Source organism: Pararge aegeria, chromosome 14, assembly GCF_905163445.1.
Source record: "Pararge aegeria chromosome 14, ilParAegt1.1, whole genome shotgun sequence".
NCBI classification, from domain to species: Eukaryota; Metazoa; Arthropoda; class Insecta; order Lepidoptera; family Nymphalidae; genus Pararge; species Pararge aegeria.
Window position 1 is genome coordinate 4,297,814 of NC_053193.1, and position 25,633 is coordinate 4,323,446.

General features: G+C 37.6%; 1 protein-coding gene across 3 annotated transcripts in view; it reads right to left on the reverse strand.

Annotated features, from left to right (window-relative positions):
* Positions 1-25,633, reverse strand: part of LOC120629624 — a 196,258-nt gene that overhangs the window by 11,167 nt on the left and 159,458 nt on the right. For 2 of the 3 annotated variants that reach the window (XM_039898612.1, XM_039898613.1), the window contains 7 exons: positions 13,416-13,577; positions 12,767-12,845; positions 11,747-11,850; positions 4,178-4,295; positions 3,512-3,616; positions 1,513-1,670; positions 23-217 (listed from right to left, as the gene is read on the reverse strand). In XM_039898612.1, the coding sequence (XP_039754546.1) occupies positions 23-217; positions 1,513-1,670; positions 3,512-3,616; positions 4,178-4,295; positions 11,747-11,850; positions 12,767-12,845; positions 13,416-13,577 (921 nt within the window). The remainder of the gene's footprint in view (positions 1-22; positions 218-1,512; positions 1,671-3,511; positions 3,617-4,177; positions 4,296-11,746; positions 11,851-12,766; positions 12,846-13,415; positions 13,578-25,633) is intronic. The other variant, XM_039898614.1, reaches the window with a different exon arrangement.

Here is a 25,633-nt window from a genome sequence, read left to right on the forward strand (position 1 = left end):
ATATTAAAAAATATATACTTACTACTGGGCACGACACTCCTCGGAACGGAAACGGTGTAAGGTCCCCATCCCTTCACATTGCCACCGGAAGCTCTGAAGAAGTACCGCCTTCCGCGTGTCAAGCCGGCCACCAGCACGCGGGTACAACTTGCCCCTGATGCTGTCACCTCTCTATAGCCACAGACGTTTGAAAAGTCTGCCCGCGATGACCATTCCACTGGAACGATAAATCAGTAAACGTCTATAGGTGTTAACATAATAGAAGATCCTGCTAAGGAAGCAGTCCCTACGATAAATGCGAAAGTGTGTTTGTTTTTCCCTTGACTACAATTTCACCTGGTGGTGAATTATGCAGTCTAAGTTGTTAGCGGGCAGTGGCGTGCACTTGGTTTCTTACCAGGCTATGCATACGGCAGGAATATTGCATAAAATGGCAAGAACCATCCTCCTATACTAGTTATATATCAAGTTTACGGTAAGCAGTGCTTTTGCGCGTGTATGAAGTGCGCACCACTGGTAGCGGGCTAACCTGTTAGGGAGTATGGTAGTTATACCCCTAATAGGTTTCCACGCGACGTTGCACCGCAACACTAAAAATGTCTTAGCGGTACGTCTTTGTTAAGCCTCCTACCAAACCAGACCAAAGAAAATTCGGAAATTGTTAATTCCTAAATTCCCTGTGCCGGGGCCTGTGCCCACTTAAAACCAAATAGCTGACTGGTACCCCAGGGAGGTCGTCAAAATGATACGAGTCGCGACACGGAATATTCCTCGTACGGTACGATCAGGATATATACCTACTTTATGGACCAGGCTTCGTACTTGCCTAATGAGTGTCCCATAATGCTTACAAAATGCGGCAAGCACAGAATTAAGAACATTCAGAAACCGTGTACACGAATAATATTGAAGCCTCTAAAACAACTCCACTTTAGAAGTGTTCCTCGATCTAGTTAGTCTGACTAGTGAAAGGTTAAATTTTTAAATCCAACTTTTAACTTCGTCGTCAGTTTATTCCATTTAGAAGTCGACAAGAATTATTTTACCTTTAACGTTTACTAAAATGGAGAAAATGAAGTTTGTGAGCTAGCAACATTCCGTGGGTGTTATGTCAGACGTGCGCGTTTTCACTGTTTTTGGACACAATGCACTGCATACAATAATAGATGAATGATATGTATATTCTTAATTCTATAAGTATAGCAAAATGCGTCAAGTAATACTAGAGAAAAATTGAGACATGTTCTGAATTCAAATAAACGATGTTATTTAATCACTGATAATACATTGCAACTGACATTGGCTAGCCTGTGTAAAGCCAGAAGAAAAAAAATATGGTGTCAAACCTGCAGTAGTACCGTCCCTTTAATTTTTCATGAAATTTAGAACAATGTCACAATTAAAACGTTTTATGAAATACGGAAATTACAATAAAAATACGAAACTAGTTCAATTTGGCCCAATTAGACTATTCTCATTTGCATATTATCTATATAATCAAGACCCTCTTACCTTTATATTTAGTAATAATAGGTGGGTCACGTAATGCTGGTTGGGCTGAACGTGGGTCCTTCAGACGGACAGTAACAGAGTGTGCGCCACATACTTCCAGATCCGGAGCTGATACTATCGCTGGAACTCGGGCCTGCTGCCACCCTTGGACTAGGCGTCTGGAAAACCATTTGTGCATTTGATTAAAATATTCATTTTACAATTAAATATCACTTGTTTTAACGGCGAAGGAAAACATACTTACAGGAATAAATAAATAGTAAATAAATAAATATACTACGACAATACACACATCGCCATGTAGCCCCAAAGTAAGCGTTGCTTGTGTTATGAGTACTAAGATGACTGATGAATATTTTTATGAATAAATGCTTATAATATACAGATAAACACCCCGACACTGGAAAACACTTATGTTCATCACACAAACATTTTCCAGTTGTGGGAATCGAACCCACGGCCTCGGACACAGAAAGCAGGTTCGCTGCCCACTGCGTCAGTCGGCCGTCCAAACGAGGAAACCTGCATGTCTGAGAATTCTCCATGTTCTCAAATCAATCCGCAATCGCCCAGTGTGGTGGACTACGGCCTTAACCCTTCTCATTTCGAGAGAAGATCCGTACCCTGTAGTGGGCTGGTGATGGGATGATGATGTTGATGAAAATGATGATGAAAATGATGATGATGATTCATCGGTAGATTTTATATAAAGAACTTATGCGTGAACTTTAATTATATCAAGATTTACTATTTATTATCAAGTTAAAGAGGAAACCTGCATGCCTAATGTTCTCAAAGGTATGTTGAGGGTGGTGTCTGCCACGGCCTCAAGCTTCCTATGGACACCTTCACCCTATTCTGGGCCGATAATAGGTTGATGGTGATAGCGGGAATGGATGGTATTTTAGGAACTGAAAGATGATTAGATGTCGTAACTAAAAGACCACCTCACCCGGCCGGACCTAGACAATATTCAGGGATGGCTTTAAAGATGAAGACTATCAAAGACTTTAAACAGTTTTATACTCTTGTCTTCTCCGATAGCTTTTCATGCTCTTCAAATATCCCTATGCAAAACATACCGAACATCCGTTGTCTCGTTGCTACAAATGTGTCAAATAGACACCGTGAGTGTGATTATTCGACCGAATCGGGCAATTCAAATTCAAAATTAAAATTCAAAATTCATTTATTTCAAGTAGGCCTAATATAAGCACTTTTGAAACGTCAAGTCTGTCTGTTTGTAGTGATTCTACCACCGATTCGGAAGGCAGATTCTACCGAGAAGAATCCGGCAAGAAACTCAGCAGTTGCTCTTTTCCAACATCAACAATTTACATTTTGCATTTTAACATTCATTTTTCTATCTTGTGAGAGCTGAAAGCGGAGCCGGATGCTTCCAAGCAACCTTGTCATTAAAAAATTCATCAATTGTATAGTAACCTCGCTGTAGTAAATGTGTTTTAACAAATTCTTTAAACTTGTGCATTGGCAAGTCCAAAATCACCGATAGAGTTATATAAAATCAAGCTTAATATTATGCAGTAGGAACTTCGGGACAGAGTCAAGGCGACCGCACTGTCACGTATGCGAGCCCTTGGATGGTTCTAGATAATATTGCTTTAGCCTCTTACTTTGCCCTTGCTTTATAAATAATTAATCAAGTGAAAAAATATAATTAGCCCGCTAAACCACATTGTGGCGGTGATCTATATAACTCCCAAAAAGTCTCAACCTGTTCTGCATTTCTATGATTGACCAGAATATAACTACGCAAAATTAGTTTTGACTATGACTTTTTGTGAATTCTGAGCTGTGCTTAGGCCATTACTGGTCTGAGATTTTTGGCTTTCGACACCAACAAAACTGATGCATCTTTTAAGTTTTATAGTCAGTCGTCTTTTCATCCTAACCCTGTCTGCGATTTCGACCAAGGTTGACTTACTAGTACTGTGTTCTTAATTTTTTAAATAATTACTCGTTCAGGCTCTAAACTTACTTAAGCGTTCTGACTCTTCTTTCCCAATGCTGGGTTTGTTTATCTTTCTCAGAACCCGTGCCTCCAGCACACCCCATTGTACCAGCCTGACCACCAGCCGCTGATCTAAAACAAAAGAAGCATTTGCAATGATGATAAACACAAACGACTATGCATAGTATATAAGTAATATATTAAGTTTTTATGTATAACTTCAGGGCGTTTCTCAAATTCTCATTCTAAAGGCATAAATATTGCCATACATTATTAAATTATATTAACAAGAAATACAATTGTATTTAATATCTGTCTTTTTTGGTGTTTCTCCTTAAGCAGTGCTGTTCCTCTTTGGGTACTATTTGAAAAGGTTTTCAGAAAACCGAGAGCGAGAGCTCTACCTTACTATAACTTAAATTACTGATTTTCTGTTTCTAGAAGTACTTTTCCATTAGAAATACGAAAATAATAATCCTAGGATTAAAAATCGCGAATCAGCTGCTGTCGGTGTTCATTGTGACTGCTAGATTCTGAAGGAACAAGTGGTTTAAATTTGATTCAACTCGATTCATTCAAGATATCATAGTTTTACAAAAGGTGAGTGTGGTGCCGAACTTAAAGTACTCAAGCTGGTGGCAGCGCAGCAAAAGTTGACGGAGCCAGACTATATTTTTTTATTCGAGAGCATACCTGCAAACATCTTCTCGACACGCTCTTTCAGGTAAATATCCAGTAACTTCATGCAATCGAGACTCTGCTTCCCGCGACAATCTTCGTAGATGTGAGCCTAGAGCTTCCGGTGTTTTGACTAGAAAAAAAAATTAGAATTGAAAATTTATAGTGAAATAACTATGTCACATGCCTGAAAAAAACACGGCATCTTAGTTTGGACCTGCAGTAAAAAGGCAGTTTATTTTTATGGGACAGACTTTTAAAGTCATGGGCGCCTGGTATTTTAAACTCATGTCACTTATCTTAAACTGTACATTTAATATATTATTCTTAAAATTTTAATTAGCTACCAAATATTTCCATTTCAGGGTCTATCTTTCAGCGAGCACTTAGTTCCTTTCTTGTATTTTGATAAATAAAAGAAACTTTAGTCGTTCATTGTATCTAATCTAGACAGTGAGATGTTTTTTATGGTAGAGGTATTACAAAGATGTTACTTAGATCAAAATATATCTCTTTTTACCTCAAAACGAGGATGTTAACGAATCAACTCTATATTATTCTTTGTCGATGGATGATACATCACGATATTTTTGTCTTTATACCATTGAACGTAACGTAGTTTCCATGGTCATTTCAAAATTACACAACTCCTGAACCTGTACAATTGTTGCAATATTTAATAATTCAATTGAATTCATTTGCATATAAAACACGATAGTCGTTTTCTTTGTTGTAAAATATATGGATTAATATTCAGACCTACATGCCAGCAAATTACTTGTTAGTTAGTTAGCGGAACAACGTGGGCTCTATGATTAGTAACATCTCGCTGGATCTAGATAAGATCATAATCGCTATTGAAGATTAAAAATAAGATTTGGGGAAAGCCTATGATAGTATCGATAAAAATGATTGTATTGCCAACGTGTCATGATAACCTGCTTTTGCTAATCTTAATCTTCGAACTAATCATAATAGATACCTCGGTGGTCTTGTGATTACCATTTCCGACTAACGGATCGTTTACGGATTATGACCTCCACAGATTGATTTGTGGGTTGGCCGAAAAGTTTCATACTTACTTATTGAGGATTTTCTATCAAGAAGCCCGTAGTTTATAAAAATTGACCCGGATAATAAGTTAAGACTTAAGCATTGCTGTCAGTCATAGCAAAATAGCAGAATCCCTCAGTGCCTGAAGACTAAAGTCTTCGAACAGTGCGTGTTGCCAGTGATGAATTACGGAACTGAGACATGGTCGCTATCTATGGCCCTCATAAGAAGGCTCAGAGTCACTCAGCGGGCGATGGAGAGAGCTATGCTAGGAGTATATCTACGTGATCAAATCAGAAATGAGGAGATTCATAGGAGAACTAGAGTTACCGACATAGCTCGGCGAGTCGCGAAGCTGAAGTGGCAATGGGCAGGGCACATGGCTCGGAGAACCGATGGACGTTGGGGTCTTAAGATGCTGGAATGGCGACCCCGCACCGGTAAACGCAGCGTAGGTCAGCCCCCAACGATGTGGACAGATGACATCAAGCGAGTCGCTAGGAGCCGCTGGAGGCAAGCGGCCCAGGACCGTGTATTGTGGAACTCCCTACAAAAGACCTATGTCCAGCAATGGACGTCGGTTGGTTGACATGATGGTGATGATGATAGCTGTGAAGCCTACATGCTGGTGTTTGCCTGCTCATCATTAATGCAGTATATTTGCGTTGACATTATCAAACGAAAGAAACACGGTACGGAAAGAACCCACGACCTCGTGAACATTCTAACCACTAGACCAACGAGGCAGTTGGCATACAGACAGATAAAACGGTCAAACTAACAATATCCATCATTTTGCAACGGTGTTAATAAACATAAGTATCAAATGGAATAACTGGAATTAAGACGAGTCTTGTCATTTTTATATCAGAAAATTGATCGGATCAGAATCATTGCGCACAATCGTGATTTGTTATGATTGGAATCTTGGAATAACGAGATTTATTGTTGGGTCAAATGATTTTTATACATCGAATAATTAACGGATTTTCCTAAACTGTACAATAGCTCAGTAGGTATATGGTCGCAGTGCGGTTTCTTTTGTCCTAGGGTTTTAGGTATTATACAGGTGTCCCACGTCTATGCGGCATAGAGGGGTAGGGGGAAAAATAATGTAGATGGAACATTTCACTAAAAGAAAAATTCATTTTAATTTATACAATAATTTAAACTGCATTCAATATTTTAAATAATTGTTGTTGAACCTGGACGCGATACCGCAAAACGAAAAAAAATTACCTTGTAGCTTTATAATGCATATCGAAAGGCTGTATCATCTCATCATAGAGATTTTTTATTGCTAAATAAACATAGCATCGGAAATAGGAGAAAGCCCATTCATGGTCTTTCTTTCATTACCAGGCAATAATTTATAAATCTATGAATTCAGTTTGAATTATTTTTGAAATGAATATGAAGTCTAATTTATAATTCTTCTATTAATTTCACAAACTAGAAGCTGGAATAATGGTTAATGTACTAACTGCTGTAACCCTTGTTTCCCAAAAGAAAGAATAATTTTAAAATAAGAATAGATTCTTATTTCGAAACTATTCTTACTTTATTGATTATATATACGATGCGTAAGAGCTTCGTTCTGGTCACGTGTCTTTCTACAACCAGTTTTTTAAGCGTAAAAAAAATGGTAAAGAAAAATATCGCAAAAGAATCTGTAACGATTTTTTTTAATTAACGATAGGCCAGATTTTGACGGTAATCATGTTTGTTAGATAGCAATGACGAGGTCCAGGTTGGAGTACGCTAGCCTATTCTCAAGTTAGAATGTACTGACGAGTACTAAGCACTGACATCACTATTTTAATTCAATTCCCAGTATCCAATTACTTATCCGAGCCCCTAAGTACCCTTCTACAATAAGACCCGTATTAAGATACTTCCTACTCAATCATTTAAAAGGTATCTTTTTGCTTTGACGACGCAGACGGTACTTTTACCGTTAGTTTATTCTGTACCAGTAGTCCCGTAGTACAAGTTCTGCTCGCTCGCTATTGAAGAGTCGTTTTCGAATATGGAAAATACTTGAACTTCAGACTAAAATTGATATAGTGAATACACATAGATTTAAAGATTAAATTTGCCAATAATTCTTTATATCGAATTTAAGCCGAACGTTTGTAAAACCTAAATCAGAAGTACGAGATTTGCGACTTTAAAAAGAGTGGCGTTTTGTCCATTTTACTTTGACGATACAGATTGGATAAAAGCAGGCGTTACTTGGAGAACGTCCATGATCAATTAGGAAAAATAAGCATAATTTGCTAAACCCGCAAAAAGCAGGAGAACCTGTATGGTGTAATTTATAATTTCTTCAATCCTTAAACTCCACACCAAACAGATCTTCGGCAATGTACCCTCTATGCATGTTTCGCTCCGAAAGTTGAGCATCCTCAGGAGATGTTGACTTTACAATGATACATCACTCAAAACTTTTCGCGGAGTATAGCAAATTAAGCTTAATTGTCATAATATTTGACAATGCAGAGTGTAATACTCGAAAGCAACTCGAATGCGAGCGAGCAAAAACTTGTGCTAAGGCTTCAGTTCGATCCAATTCCCTCAAAGTTTAGTTTTTACTTATAGTTTTGTTACATATTGGAATGACTGATTGCAAATTAGTCACAGGTCTGTGAGCATTGAACTCGTGTAAACACTCAGTTATTTTTTTGTTAGTTTAGGTTATAGAGTTACATAGTAACTTAAATATTGTAATAGTGGTTTTATATTATTCGTAGATGGATTGACTGAGTGAAATTTCAGTTTAAAAGAATGTCATCTTGTCTTCATCCTATAATATTCGGGTAGTGATCGCTAGAAAGCGACCTTTTTTATCCTTTTTCTTTCTAAATGCTTTTGTTTTCTTGATGGTTTTTCTTGACTGGTGGTTTATAAATAAATCAGATTATGAAATTATATTTTTAATTTAATAAAAATAAATTAGATCCAAATTAATGGAGACTGAAACGAAAAATAACCAAACAGACTACAAATAATAAAACGCAATTTCGTTTACGTGTATGACGTATTTTTTACAGTTATTTTGATTTAGAAACTAAGATACTAAACCGAATTTGGTGTAATTCCAATGGCACCAGTTTCTTCTATTCGTAATTAATTATTCAAATCGATTTATAAATGAAGGAGTTATTAGTTAACAAACTAAAAGATAATACAACCGACTACAGAACATTTTATTAAAGCCGTATAATTTTTAACATATCTTTTTTAAACTGAAATTCATTAAACTTTTTATTTCAAAAGGCGCATTACCATATATAATGTGCACCAAATATCACTTGTTGCCGTACAGGGCAAGACAGGTAAAATTAAAGTCTGATATATTAATTTGTTTAAAAGTAACAAACGTTGAATTTTCAATTTTGATTTTAAGTTCAAATCGGTCATTGCCCAGTGGTTAGGACACCGATTTCACTTTCGAGGGGTCGAGTTTGAATCCCAGCACGCACCTGTGACTTTCTAAGTTGTAAGCGTTTTTAATAATATTTATAAGTCAAAGTCAAAGACAAAAATATCTTTATTCAAGTAGACCCATAGTTGGCACTTTTGATGCGTACATAAGAATTACACGGTAGTGAGATGATGGCGATAACCACATTCGTAAACTTAAAACTAAACCTACGAGGGTTCCAAACGCGTCCTGGTCTAAGAAGAAGCCCACAACAAACTTAGCCGGGTGTTTTTTTTTGCTATCACCATCTCACAATGTCATTTAAAATTATTAGAAGAGCAACCTGGTTAGAGCAATTATTTACACCCAAGCTTTTTTATCGATTCCGTAGTCCTTTATACTATAATAGGACTTTTCTATAAGCTTAATTTTAATCCTTACTATCCCTACTAATATTATAAATGTCAATGTCAGTTTGTTTGTTACGCTTTCACGCAAAATCTGCTTAACCGATCCTCATGAAACTTTGTACACATATTCTTGAAAGTGTTAGAAGTAATATAAAATACTTTTTATACAGACAATAATCTCCGTTCCTTTGGAAGAGGGTATGAAATTGTTTGACGATTTTACACCACAACTCCAACAAATTATAACACATTTAAATAATTATTTTTGTACTATAGAGGTATATATGTTTAATTTTGCCCAAACTTTGTGTGGATCTGATGAATGTGGTTGGTGATAGAGGACAGAACTCCTCAGCGAATAGCAGCAAACCCCTCATTCAAGGCTTAGCGATACTGAATACTTTAGAAATACAACTAAATTGAATGCCACATCAAAAAACAAAATCAAACGCAGACGAAGTCGCGGGCAACAGCTAGTACAATATATAATGGAATGCCCGCTACTATCTAATAATCCGCACGGGGCCAGCAAAGTGGACCTAGGCATAAAAACCATTTTTATATTAAGAGGAGACCCATGCGCAGTCCCGGATTAACCACGTAGCAAGAGTAGCTGCCTGACTGACTGACTGACTGACTGACTGACTGACAGGCGGACACACAAACGCACACGCACACAGACATCACCTATAGTAATTTACTAAACTATTAATTACCCAGAAAATTGTAACCTATAGACAGCAAATACGTATTGTATTTAAGATACGATTATACTAGTGGAATATTGTATCGTATTTTTACCACTTTGTACTTAAGAACCCATAGCAGATCAAGGGCTCTTTTAAAAAATTTGCTACGGGCCCCTTGCTTAATGAGGTACTGCCCGTGACCTGTAGTGGGCTTGTATTTGGTTGATACGATGACAATGCAGATGAAGTTCACAGTCAATTTTCAAATTATGCTCGCGTCAGTTTACGGTTAGTTTGGATTAACATAAACCCATAATTTAAAACATACAGTACCTACACTGATGGCATGTGCAACGCATGGAAGGCATGACAGCCCAAAGAGGTTGATGGAGGGCATTTTGGAGGGGCATAGAGGCCGAGGACGACCTAGGGGTAGTGATGGAGTTGAGAAGGATATGGGGTATCTGGGAGTTCGGAGCTGGAAAGAAGCAACTTCTGACCGCCTCTGGAGTAATATGCTTGTTATGAAAATTAAGCTTAATTTGCCATACTCCGCGAACAGACTATATACTCTGTTCGCGGAGCATAGCAAATTAAGCTTGGATGGATGGCTATGGATTTCCGCAAAGTACGGTTCTTCTATCCAATATTTAGTAATATGCTTGACGAAGCCAAGGCCCACCCAGGGCTGTAGAGCTTTGATGATGATGATGAGTAGCTTCACTCATTCTGCCATTATTGCATGCAGTGCATTGTGTCCAAAAAACGTGAACACTCCCCGCGCCCGTCTCACTTCACACCCGCGGAATGTTGCTAGCTCACAAACTTTTCCCTTTTCCCCATTTTATGGTAAACATTTAGCGCATTCGAGGTATAATAATTACTGCCAACTGCTAAATGGAATAAAGTGACTAACCGTCAGTTCGAGAAACGATACTAAAGTGGAGTGCTTCAATATTAGCCGTGTACACGGATTCTGTATGTTCTTAATTCTGTGACGATAAGTACTAGTACCGTCAATAACAAGATTAAATCCGTGGGAGCCATAAATGCAAAGTTTTAATCCACAAGGTTTTCGACACAGCCATAAACAGATAATACTTATGTATTTATCTCTAAACTTGTTCATGGACAACTAAGTACTACACTCTACACTCTAACTGATTCAACTAGGTAGCTAAATATATTTATCGCTTCAAGTTTGTTTGTGTATGGCTTAGACGCAATGTTTATGCTTGGTTAAGGTCTGACTAATATAAGTGCTTATAGTTAAAGCAGTATCTGAAAGCAAAAGAGAAATAAACTATATGGAATTTATATAAAGCACCAATAATATATAAAGAATGCAATTAATGATACAACATTATCACAATTGAAAATAATTATTTACTGTAAAAATGCGAAACAAAACAATTACAAAATGGTTTAAATTCACTTAAAAATTTAATTAAACAGAAATTCACTCACGTTATTTCCTCGTAATTACAGTGAAAATCAGGGTCTATTGTTCGGTCATAAAATACCTTGTTTGATAGTTTTCTTTCTTTTCTTATTGTATTGTGTGTAGCCAATTAACCCTAATGATTTTAACAGCGTAACGCGGGCTTGTTGGTGAGCATCGGGATGTGGCTCTGTCAGGGTGAGTTGGAACCCTAGGGCTCGAAGAAGCGAAAGGATCATCGGCCTGAAGGCCGCCTCATGTGACGCCGAACGTATCAGGTTGTATCAGGCAACGATTGGAGTGACGTCACGACAAGTGATATTTTAATTGCTTAAATGAAAAACACGCAAAGTTATTCCGAAAGGGAAGCCAAAGCTCGGACCAATAGGCTAATGGCGGCATCTCTTACTATATAAAAACTCATTTCCTAAGAATTTCTGGCCCGACCCGTGAATTGAATCAGGACCTCGTGATCCGTCGTCGAACACGCTAACCAATAAACCAACAAGGCAGTTTCAATTCGCACAGCAATATTAGTTTCTTAAAGCAAAAAATGAGACTTACATTGTGTCCCTTCCTTGGCTCCGAACTCCATAAGCATCCTGGCGAGCTGTCGATTTCCAGCCAACACCGCGACGTCCAACGGTGATAAACCATCTGGGTTGAGGCTGGAATTGAAGACAAATAAGACCTAACTGAGTAATGAAATACCTGCATTACTCAGTTAGGTACAAGATCCAAAGAAGAGCGAAGTACCGATATAGCCGAACGGTAGCAAAGCTATAGATACTGATTTCTATTGTTCCCACTGGAAAGGCTGCTGACAATTTGTTATGGTCTTATTCAGATGGCCTTGGGCGAGCGGAAGTATGTGCTTCGCGGCTGAACCTCTTTCCTCGGGTGATAAGCGTGTACACTACCCCAGTTTTTTTCTTTGAGTCTATCTCCTAGCCATTTAGTGTATTATTACGACTGGACAAGCTGTTGTCACTCTGTTATTGATTGACACCATTTTGGCGCTGTGAGTTTGTAGCTGCGATACGAGTGTCTGAGTAACTAAAACTAGAATATCTTTAACACAATTAGTTCCAGAGACCCTCGTATTTTACATGTGGCACTTCAAAAGGGGAATAAATTTAAGATGATATTTGTGTGGAGACAACCAGTAAAGTGTATATAACTGCGGTCAGTGTAACGTGGTTAGGTTGGGTACATATCTCGGAGCATTGAGGGACGAGGGTTCTAACGTCGTCAGAGAAAGTCCTCCGGACGATGGAACCGGGGAATCTGACAATCAGTTAAGTCGTAGAGTTGGGGTTATGATCCCAGCACCTTTGTCAGTCTCTAGAGATACTTCACCCAGCGCAGAGTTCTGCTTGAATCCAGTGAATCCCTGCGACAATTCGCTTTTCAGTGCGGGGTCGCCACTCCGGCATCTAGGAACCCCAACGACTAATGGTTAGAGAAAAATGTCTTCAAACGGTGCGTGTTGCCAGTGATGGCTTTAAAATGGGCCAAAAGGTCTGTAACTATAAGCCTCATAGTGGGTATTATGGGGTAATAATAATGTTCTAGGTATCCTACCTGTTGACATCGACATCGGTAGAGTCCAAGATGTTTCTTGCCTTATCGACATAGCCATGTTCAACCGCCGCGAAGAGTGCTGCAACAAAATCATTTCCATCATCATCCTTAGCCTATTTCCGTCTTAACTTTGCACACAGGCCTCCTGCTACATAGAAGACACAGTTCTATAGAGCTTAGTCTCTCGTTAATGCCTATCCTGTCCAATGAGAGATGACAGACATTAACTATATCAATAACCTAAGAACGAGGGATTAAAGCTTTGTCCAGATATGAATTTTTGCTCAATCAAATCACCGTGTCTATGTCACTGACTCGTATCATAATTACATATGTGTACTAGATACTATACTCTGAATTTAGAGATGTTGTCCCCGGAGCTATGCAACTCTACTAGCGTACGCGGTACAATAAAGTCTAAGACTTTAATATACGTATTTAGTTCCATATAACTATTTTTGTTGAACTTGACTCCTTGACTCTTGATTGTATCTTTTTGAAATTGAAAATATTAATGCCGTAAAGATATTTAAAATAATAAAAAAAACAAATTAATTAATAAAATAAAAAAAAAAATATTTTGAACAACTAATGCCTCATAACAATAAATTATAACAAATAAAATAAAACAAAAAGAAACAAAAAATACCCTGTAAATGTATGTTAACTTGTGCGATTTTGTCCTGCTGCGCGCGCGCATCTTTTTGCTGGCGGCGTGTCGCCTTGTCGAGGTGCGGCGGGAGGGGGGCGCACGCACTGAGCGAAGGCAGCTCCCCACCGCACCCGTCCAAAAGCGCGCCGTACTGGAGCTCTAGAGGGGGAAGGGCGTAAATAAATAAACAAACCAAAAATAAACAATAATAAGAACATAAAGAAAGTAGGTAAAAAGAAGGAAAGTACAAAATAAATGGAAACAATAAAAAGCTTTTACACGGCACCTATCTTAGCCCTTTAGGTGGGCCATCTGCTTTGTCCATTAATTAATTATTATTATTAAAAATAATAAATCTAATGAGTTATCGTACAACCCCCGGGCCTCATTGTTAGCACACTGCACGGGATTTTCCTATACAAATAAGAACTTAAATTTTGTCCTCATTGGAAGCGCCAAATGTAACATATAAGTGTCTCTGGAACTAAAAATGTAGTGTTCTTATTCATTCAAATTTTAGTTCCCTGGACACTTATAGCACCAAAATGACGACAATCAAGTGGAGACAAATACAAATTGACAGGTGTCACATCGCAAATTTTTCATCAATACGTCAATACGCCTCGCAGACAATATTATTATCGGTATTCAGATTATAGACATTAATACTTCGTGTGTATGTATTTGCGGTATCGTTAAGTTTTGTACGTATTTCCAGCCAAAAGTTTGTTATGAAACGCAGACCAATAAAAGAAAGAAACACCCCGGTCTCAATTTACATAATAAAATAGGGTCTATAAACATCTAGATCCTTGAAAGTTGGTCATTCAATTTTACAATCCAACTAAAAACTACTCGTCTTTATTCTGTAGGTACTTAAATACTCATCCAACAGTACCGTTATCAGCGAAGCAAAGGGCACTCCAATAAATTGAACTCCAAACTTCAAGTAGCTATAAAGGCTATTAACTCAGATTTAACAGATAGTGGCATCGAATAAATTACACGGCCGAATTGCTTTGAATAGTCTTGTCAGTAATGGCTTGACTGAATGAATTAGTGAATGTATGACTGAATGATTTAGGAAAGGCCACATATTTTTTAAAACGGGATTATGAGTTTAAATTGTATATTTCCTAGCTGATGCCGAGACGTGGCCGGGTTATGTTTCAAACTGATATTAGAATTTTATGTTTTTGAAGTTATACTTCTTTTGGCGCGTTAGGGAAAAATGGTGAGAGTAAATTTCGCGCACACCGCCACAAAACCCCATCATGTGAGCTATAGTCAACATTTTAGTTTTTCTAAAAAAGAGTTTGACAGTTGATTTTCAATAATTCAAACAATACCTCTTTTCTATTGTTAGTGTTATTTTTACTGTAAACGTAGAATAAGGCGAAATATAAAATTTTTGAAAAGACTTTTATCTTGTTACGCCAAATAAGTATAACTTCTTACGCCTGCGATGTAATATTTCGGTAATCATTTACACGTTGTATAAATATGAAACAACGAAATCGATTTTGGGTTAAAAAAAAGCTCTTTGTCACGTAAAACGTTTTGCGTAGGTACATTATTAATTTAACCCAACATATAATAATTTATGCATGAGATTTTTGATGGGTCACGGCGTAGGTACGGAATTACGTCCGATACTGTTACACCTTTTATTAGAACAACTGACCCGAAATAAATTTGATAAGATAAATCCACACGACATAACTCCAAATAGTTTGGGTCCAGGGAAAGACAAATGATAAACTCAATCTCATTTATGACACGCATTATTGACCAGAATAATTGACCTCAAGGATTCGTAATCGGACTTGCCAACAAGGCCCTGGACACATTGCCTACAAAAAAATAACGAAGCGAACTAAAATAACTCCAATCTTAAAACTAAAGGAGAGGGCTTCGCGACTTGTTATCCTTGCTACACTTACGGAGCATTAGGATACGCGATTCGCGTAGGTATACCTTCGGACTTGCTTTTTTTATCAAAGCAAGCCACGAAAGCAATGATGGGGTTGAGGTTACCTAGAAAAAGCCTGTTCACTCTTGTACTTTGCGTTTGTCGATCTCGAGCATCAATCGGGGCTACCAACAATCTAAGGGGGTGAGTGGGAAGGGGAGAAGTGATAGATCGTCTTGTTACAATAGTAATTTTGATTAATAAGGTGGACGGCCCCTTTTTGCATTGCACGTTATTTTACATAATGCCTATAAGTTGTTGTTCTTGACCTGGATACGACAGAACTAAACGATACCCACGTTTAGTTCTGCTGGAGTTAACATGGGCCAATGTTTAGCGAAACCACCCGACTGTGACGCCAGTATGAGGTCAAATTATTGTATGGTGATAAAGTTTTAATGATGTTTTTTTATTATAAGGGGTTCCGTACCTAAAAGGTAGAACTGAACTATATTAATAAGACTCCGTTGTCCGTCTATCTGCCTGTCTGTCCGTTTGTCACCAGGCTGTATCTTATGAACCATAATAAGTATACAGTTAAAAATTTACAGATGTTGTAAATCTGTTAATATAACGATTTGCCTTAAGACGGCAAGCGAAAACAGTATATCTGACACATCAAAAGATGTTCTGGTACCTACCCATAATATGTAAAAAATACATTTTATGGGTAGGTACCACTAAATAATTTACGTTAAAGAAATAATCCGCAATGGAAAAAGAGCAACTGCTGAGTTTCTGGTTATTTTCTTCGCAGTAGCATCTATCTGTCTTCAGATGGTGGAGTCGCTGCAAACAGACTAAGCTGACGTTTCAGAAAGCTGAGTAAACCGGGGGATGTGAACATTTTACCTATTACAAATCGTACAACGATAAGTCACAGGAAACTATTAGTGATAAATAATTCATCGACATATTATTCAAATATTTAGTTGTCAATATACAATAAATAACGCACAATAGGCTAAATTATGTGTCGGCGACTGTAGCAGCGTTATAGAATTTGATGATTGATGATCGTTCATACACAGTTCATACAAATCATTATCGCTGCACGTGTATGTATAAAATTTGACGGTCGATTGGCGCAGTTTGCAGCGACCCTGCTTTCTGAGCCCAAGGCCGTGGGTTCGATTCCCACTACTGGAAAATGTTTGTGAGATGAGCATCCATGTTTTTCAGTGTCTGTGTGTTTTATGTATATTCTAAGCATTTAAGTATATTATTCATAAAAATAATCATCGGTCATCTTCGTACCCATAACACAAGCTACGCTTACTTTGGGGCTAGGTGGCGACGTGTGTATTGTCGTAGTATATTTATTATTATTATTTATAACTAGCTGTTTCCCGCGACATCGTCCGCGTTTGTTTTTGTATCTTGAGACACATGGACATTAAAATTAGGTATAGTTGTACTGAAATTTCTAAATTGTGTTTTCTTATAAAACAAAAAAAATCTATTCGCATAAACAATATCAGAAAAGAACTGTCTCAGCTCCTCCTATCGCATCGCATTGTTAGTTGATTTATATGCTAAAGGTTAACGAAGAACATTTCTAAAATTTTTTATATAGTCCTTGTGTAAAATCGTCAAACTTTTTCATCACCTCTCCCAAAGGAAATCAGCTTCTTTTTCGGGATAAAAAGTATCCTATATTACTTCTTACCTCCAAGAATATGTTTCCAAAGTTTAATGATGACCAGTTCAGTAGTTTTCGCGTGAATAACAAACAAACTTACATTCACATTTATAATATTATTAGGGATTTGGCGTTCAAATTTTATACACGCGCGTGCAGCGATTATGAACTCTCATTACCATTTTTTCTTTTTTAATTCCACTAACCAAGTTAGCCCTTGACCGCAATATCTCCTGATGGTAGGTTAGGACGCAGTCTTAGTTGGCAACAGGCTAACCTTTTAGGGGTATAGTATATTAAACCCTTAATTGTAATTTGTAATTGTATAGTGGTACCTAGTTGTAATTGTAGTTTTTACGCGAAATAGACATATATGATATGATATACAGACACTTTTATGGTCTAGTGGGAGGCTTTGGCCGTGGCTAGTTACCACCCTACCGACAAGGACGTGCCGCTAAGCGATTAAGTGTTCCGGTGCGATGTCGTGTAGAAACCGATTAGGAGGTATGACTACTTTAGTCCTCGACAGGTTAGCCCACTACCATCTTAGACTGCATCATCAGTGACCACCAGGTGAGCCTGTAGTGGAATAACAAAAAAAACTCTAAAACAACAAATAACATCAATTTGTATCATCATATCAACTGATGGACGTTGCACAGCTAGTATTTTGATGGGAGTTCATATACCGCTATCTTTGCCGCTTGCGTCAAGCGTGAGTCTGTCTGTGAGTGTAAGACACCATCATCTGTACCCAAATATGTGGACAAATGATGCTTTCCACATATTTACGGTTGGGGTCTACCAACGACTGCATTTTCTGGTTTGGGTTCGCTAACACGACTTCTATAATTATCATTTTATTTTGACTACCAATGTGGGCACAATCCTCCTCTAGCATAGGAGAGAGAGATAGAGAGAGAGAGAGAGAGAGACCAACCATGATGCTCCAATGCAGGTTGGTGAGCTTTAACATTTATCATCACAAGTTAGTAATAATACCTAGAACTGAAAGCTCAACGTGCTCTCCGTGGCACGGAGGTTGACACAGCCAACTTGTTAACTCTGGGTTGGTACTTTTCCTACAAGTTTAGGCCTGACCTCGAATCCTGGACCGCTCGATTCAAAGTTAAACATACAACCACTAGACGAAAGCTGCTGTTATTAGTTTTATCTCTAGTGGTAATAACATTGTTATGTAACCAACATATATTATGTAATTAAGTTATTCTTAAAATGCTGATTAGAATTAATTTTCTAAATCAATGTTAGGTAGTGAAATTTTTATGTGACGATATATCGAGTTCTCACTATTTATTGAATCTAAAAAGAAACCTGCAAGTCGGTTTTTCCAATATGTATTACATTTCTCTTCATACAAACATTTCAGGTGCTTATGAAAAGTTTGTATAAAGAGATGGTAATTGCGAAAAGCCTTTTTTATTTTTTTAGGTGGAGGGAAAAAAGGAAGCTGCGCGATCTTTGCGATGCGTATTAGAAACGAGGAAGCAAAACACTTCGGACGTTGTGTAAGTAAAATAAGTACAAAACGAAGTCTCAAGGTAAAATTTGAGCGAGTTTACTAGGTTAGGTTAGGTTGCCTTTCTAGGGCTGGGTCGCGGTTGTGTGGTTGTTTTAGCCGGTACGAGTACGAAATTCTGCATGGTCTTAATTCTGTGGCTCTGATAGCGGAGCGAAACGTACCTCTAGAGTTGAGACTTCAGAGTACATTGCCGAAGATCTGTTTGGTGTGGAGGTGGATGTATTTATGCTTTTCGCGGAGTTGAGCAAATTAAGCTTCCGTTTCATGGTAAAAAAAAAAGGTGTGTGCGTGTAACCTTTGTAAAACTTTTATTATGTCATATCAGAGCAATGTGATTTGTATTGTTGCGCTCTGAGTGAATTCACGAGGATCGCAATATGGGTTATTTGTTACCCGAATAGGTAATTAAATATTATAATGTTAAGATTATGTAAAAAAAAAAAAAAACTACACTATCGCATTAGGTTTAAGTATTCTGTAATGATAGTGTTAGAATAAGAATATAAATAAATAAATAAATAAATAAATTATTATTTATTGATGAAAGAGTAAAATGTTCCTGGGACTCCGCCATTTCATTTAATATTCACTATTGCATTTTGTACAAATTCGTTAATATCACATTATATAAATATTTTCATTTGTTAAATAGAATAATTGAGAGTAGAAAATTGAAAGTTAGGTCATCATAATATATGTCAATATAAACTTGTCATTGAATATTATAGAATTTCGCAATCGTCAGAAAAATTGATTGATCTCTTAATAGTATATTAAGATATTTTCAAAAAACTTTGCAATATAAAATATTTATTTTAAAACTGTTGAATTTTTATTCACTGCTATTCACAATCGATCCGTTTGAAAATATTGGAAATAAATAATCCTAATTGTTTATGATGTTTTCCACTAGCTGGCGTATAAGTCAATAAGCGTGGAGTATATAACATATACTTACGACAAATCCAAATTATTGTTTTTAAATAGCGGAAACTACACAGACGTCCGACGTAAGCGTTACTTTCGTCAGAAAAAAATATGAGTTACCACCCTTACCCTAGTCGCGCGTAAAGAAGTATTACTTCAAAAACTGTGACGTAACGAACATACATTACAGTTTAATTATTTCCTTAGTCATATACTCCCAGACAAAAGCTACAGAACCGTGCTCAAGACTCGCCTGGCCTTATTAAAACGTATGAGTATTAATTTTCAAATTGAATGGCCGAAGGTTGTATGAAAGCCTCGAATTGTCGATTCAACAGCCTTATTTGGCAACCCACCATACACTTATCTAGCATTCATTATTAGGATCACTGGCGCAACAGTATTGACAGCTGTTAGATTTATCCGCCATTTTATGCTTAGGTGCTATGTAAGCCAAAGAGTTTATTCAAATGTGTATGGCACAATTTGTTGTAAGATTGTGTAAGCAGTTCGTAAATGGTTGTTATTTGTAATTGGTCATGGATCGTTAACGGCAAATTTGTATTATGTTAAACCGGCCATTCGGGGCCGGTGGATTGATAACAAGAGTAATGCAATTTTCTTGAGCGATCATTTTCTTAATCACACTTCTGACTTCACACTCATAGTATAGAGGCAAATGTTTGCGTGTGTGTATTTTTGCGCCTTGTATGTTTTAAAAACCGCTTTGTTGGTCTAGTGGTGAGCGAGTTCGAGGTTCTGGGCGAGGTTCGATTTTCGTATTGGTGAATTCTTAGTTACCGTGGGATTAAAAGAAAAGGACAAAAGAGAACAAAGTCGCGGGAAACAGTTGGTGTATTTTAGATAAAAGTTAAATAAAGGTTACATAGTGATAATAATATATGACAAAATAGGGCATAGCCATAATATCAAATGCCTACTCATTAAGGGTAAGACACACAGAGTTCATGTGCGTGGCGTGTGCAGCACGAATGCGTGTTACCCGTGTCACACCTCTGGACACAGCATGTAGACGCACGGAACGCCTTATTTGTATTTATGTATTCTTTGTGTCACCCATCAAATGTACAATCATATTGCAAGAATTTTAAATGCAACAAACGCTCAAAATACCACTTACACCGGCACATTGCGCAAAAATAAAAGGTTCGCGTTTGTACGATCAAAATACACGCAGCAATGTGTCTAAAGGCGATAGAATACATCATCATCATCATACAGTCATCTCATCACACGACTGTATGACGGGATGACTGTGTAGTTGCGATATGCGTGGTTGACGCATTGTATCACGCGCACGCAGTAGGTGTACGCAGGTGTTTTGTTTTCAGACGTACGCGTTGCGTGATTGCGGTTTCTGCCACGCGCTGTGCACGTAACGTAAACGGTGTAGCGCGTTGCATATAGTCTCATAAGATACAACTGCACCGCTAGAATAGACAGGAGAATAATATCCCCTGTCAAAGGATAAAATTAAGGTGTCTACCTGCCTAAGTACGGCAACAGGGAATAGGAGAAGTTTAGTAATACGTGTTAATATTAAATAATAACATTACTTAGATATTACCTCCACCCGTGCGCCATTCCCAAACTGTGGGAGTAGATACAATTCTGTCCTTTCCCGGGGAGAATAATGTCTCGTGCTCAGGCAAACCGTGTATATGTTGCTACGCACACGGCACGCAAACACTCGGTGTGTCTTGCCCTTAAACATAATAAGGCAGAAAATATTCCTTTGTTTTGCCATACGCATGCTTTGCTTTGAATTGGGTAATATTTGTTTAGCAACGTGACGTAAGGTAGGTATTAAGGTAAGTATTTTAGCGCAATTACGTACCTACGATTGTCGCTTGTGTTATTTCGTTGCGTTAATTAACTGTACGCTAATTACATAATCAGGGAAATAAAGAACAATGGTGTGCACTGGTTTTATCCTAATTATTTTAAAATTCTTACTGAAGCTTTAGTTAATGGATAGAAGCTGGTGTTACTTCGAGGAAAAAGTCCGTGCTACTGGGCATAGGGCTTTAGAGCATAGACCCACCACGCTGATCTAATGTGCGTTGGTGGGCTTTGATGATTATTTTATAATTTACTAGTGTTATTTGTTACTAATATCTGTTGCTCGCGTTTGCCGTAGATGGTATCGTGATCGCAGTAGATGGTGGTGGTGGTGGTGGAGTACCATAGAGGACGCTGCTTCCCGTTCTATTATTTCGTACTTTTTGTGTTATTTAGTATATGTATGTGTATTCCCCTAGTCGCCTCGTACGCGGGTGCCCCGCGTGAAGAGGAGTGTATTTTGATCGCCTTATAAAGCGTTTACCGCGTTTTTCGTCTCATTGCATTATGGTTTTTTAAATCCTGTAGGATCCGTTTGTTTTCCTGGGATAAAAAGTAGCCTATGTCACTCTCGGCGCTATTCATTAACTCTATACAAAAAATCAAGTTGATTGGTTACTGAGTTAGGGCGTGAAGGACAAACAAACACACTTTGACATTTAAAAGTAGTAAGGGTAATAAGTACCTTATTATTAATCTGCTTATGATTCTGAGCATAGTTTGTTTCGACATTCGTGTCATTCTGTTGATATACCTTTGCGTGCCGCTACAGCAAGTAAGTATAAAGTAATCGATAAATAATGAATAGTAGGTCATTGATAGACAAACACTAAATAGGACCCGATAACACGTTTTTTATCACAATTCTGTGACATAATTAATGCTAAGTATGCATTGCAATAGGGATCAATACTTTAAGAAAATCAGATGAGAGTCTATTTTTCTGAATGAAAAAAAAGGTTGCGAGAACGGATTCAAATTAGCATGAAGTCTCCAATGTACAAAGAGGATACCAATACGAAAGATAATTTAAGAGGCCGTAGTACACCACGCTGGCCAAGTGCGGATTGTTGATCATCAGGCATGCAGGTTTCCTTCACTTAACCAGGTGATATTTAATTGCTTAAACCAAATTTTACTTGTAATAGTCAGAGAAGATGGATCAAAAAAATAACACAGACATGAAAGCCCTATGTAAAACTTAGCGCCAATGTATTTAATTGAAAAATATATACTTCAGTACCTTTTATAAAATGTACGTAGCATAAGCAAACATAGTGATTGTATTCTATTTGGCAGAAGCATAGAAGGTGACTTCCGTTTGAAGTTCGCAAAGGTCTTAAAAACTATATACCTTTAAATTAATTGTTTTCATAATTTTTTGTAAAAGCATTTTGTACTATCTCCGGGGAGGAGATTTTGCATCACTGAGGAAAACATCCAGTTTGATCTCCTCTTTTTTTTCGTACTCGTAACTCTAAGGTTGTTTTACAGAGATCGCAAGTAAAGATAAGGCCGCATTTCGTATTCTACTATTTTCATGTTTCTGTTTTTTTGTATATATTTCTTTTTTTTTTTCTTTAACTTATTGTTTCTTATTCCTATATCTTTAACTTAATGTTTAACCATCAGGAATTAAGAGATCAGTAGAAGAAACAGTGTTACCAACGTAGCTCTAAGAGTCGCGAGGCTAAAGTAGCAGTGTGCGGGGCACATAGCGCAGAGAACCGTTGGAAGTTGGGCTCCCAAGGTGTTTGCCGTGGCGTTGGTAGGTTGGTTGGTACAAGACGGACGGACGACAGGCGAGTCGCAGGGCGCCGCTGAACCCAAGCGGCACAAGTCTGTGGTATTTGGAACTCTCTACAAGACCTATGTGACGTGGACGTCCATTGCTTGATATGATGATGACGCGAGGGGTTTACGTCCAATATAATATTACGACAAATTTACTCGCAGATTTTTATAGGTAATACTGCGAATTTGAATCAAGTAGTAAATAATTTCACGTAGTAATTAATAGTTTTCTCAGTCGACGCCAAGTTCTTAATGATTTTTGCAGACGATATTACATGATGGGTTACATAATTGTCATTTCTTGAGGATCTTTGGTTTAAAAAAAAAGTTTTAGCCTATGTCAATTATTGTTAATTTCGCTTTCTATTGGAAAAAAATGGTTAAAATTGGTCCAGTCGTTTCGTAGGCTATTGGTTACAAACAAACAAAGTCCACGCAGATGAAGTCGCGGGGAGAAGCTAGTAAACAATAAGTGCAGGTAAAGACGACGAAAATACTGCAGTCCCACTAGAAGCAACGAATCGAGTTATCGTTCAAGTAGCGATACCGTGATCGGCGCATCGCGTGGCCGATTACTCAATTACATGTCTAAGTAAAAACAGTTTGAAAGTAACAGTGATGTATAGTTCTCGCTCGGCTTAGCGGAAATGGTGTCGGTAGAGCTCGGCGAGGCCGTTGCGCGGAACGCGACACGGGATATACAAAATCGGACATGAACTCGAACGAATCGGAAGTGAATTGACAGCTATTACGATCAGAAGATATTTAGGGTTCCGTTGCGAAGTTCCGAATATTTTCGAACAGCTGGCCGCTCTCAGAAACTCAGAGTATTAGACAGCTGTAATTTGCCGATGGTATGCATATTAATAGATCCAAAGAATAAAATGTTAAAAAAAAAGCTTCAAAGAATTTTTATTTATGGCACTCTCCCTATTGGTTACTCCGGGATGTATTGCTTTTATTGTGGGTGTGTTAAACTCTATTTCAATTCAGTATTCTGGGGTCTTACTATCTTTGCTTGAAGCCATTGATTAAATATTTTGTAAGCTCACTGCTTAAAGCGGCATTACATTTACACCTGTTGCCCCCATTCTTCATCCGCGTTTAATACGGGTTTTTACAAAACCCTGGGATGAATTTTAATTTTATTTTAGTTTTTAGTTTCTAATATTTCTCAAGTTTCATAATTTTTGATTTTGTTTATATTACTGTATTTGAAAATGTTTGAACTACGGAACCCGGCACTGTTTGTGGTCTGACTTTACCGGTTTTTCAAATCATTATCTTACCAGTTTTGCCCGCGTCTTCACTTACGTGTACTATTCGGATGTACAGTGTGCCTGTTTCCCTAATCTATTCGTATTTATAAAAAAGCTGAGTTTTTTTTTCGTTTGAATGCAATAATTCCACCACGCTGGCCGATTGTGCATCGGTAAACTCCACAACGCTTTTGAACACTTAATGGAGGTTTGTTCACGATATTTTCATTCAATGAAATGTAGCTCTTCATGATAAAAAGTATACCTACTTTATATGAATTCTTCAAGACTATCTTGTCACTTTGATAAGAAAGTCTGCGCCTTAACAATCGGTTCCTCTCTCATCTACAACCAATTGTTTATTAATTTTTCAAACTTTTTTGATAGAAAATAACATCTGTTGAGCGTTTTGCCGCCTAGTTCTAGTTCTATTGGAATCTAACTGCCTACCAAAACAGTCATATAGTCACTACAAACAGACAGTCTTGATGTTTCAAAGTGCCTATATGCTAGACTTAATTAAAACATATGAATTTTGGGTTTGAACCATTTTGCTACTTACTGAATTTGCCATTTGAAATGCCGCTATTACAATGAGTCCACTCCAGCCTCATCACAGTAACACAACACTATTTAATTTCGTTAACCATAGACAATCTTAATTTTAAAAATCGAACAGTACCTATTGATAATAGTTTTAAATTTGGAAATGGAACTGGATGTAACTAATCAAATCACATATTTACGATAGCAATGACACTTACAACACAAGTACTTGAACTACATTATCACTCGTAGACAATTTAAAATTCGAAAATGGAACTGAACGCCCGTTATCAAATCACTTTTATGCCGATAGCATTGACACTTACAACGAAAATCACAGGCACTCGAAATACATTATCGCTCATAGACAATTTTAATTTGAAAATGGAACTGACCGCGCGCGAGGAAGTCACTCCATTCCAGTAGCATTGTTGTGACTGAGGCGTTCGCACGGTTTGGGAGGCTGAGTTGCATCTGCTATCTAAGCATCTATGTCATCATCGCATAACTAAAACGTGCGAAAGTTGCTAAGTATGCATATGTATAATGTAGGAAGCCTTAAGGCGCTGTCTTTGAAACCAAATATATTGTGGAAGTTTTTTCCACTTACGTCGCATGCTCTTGTCTCAACCGATTAACGACCTAGTCTGCTAGACTAAGGTAATT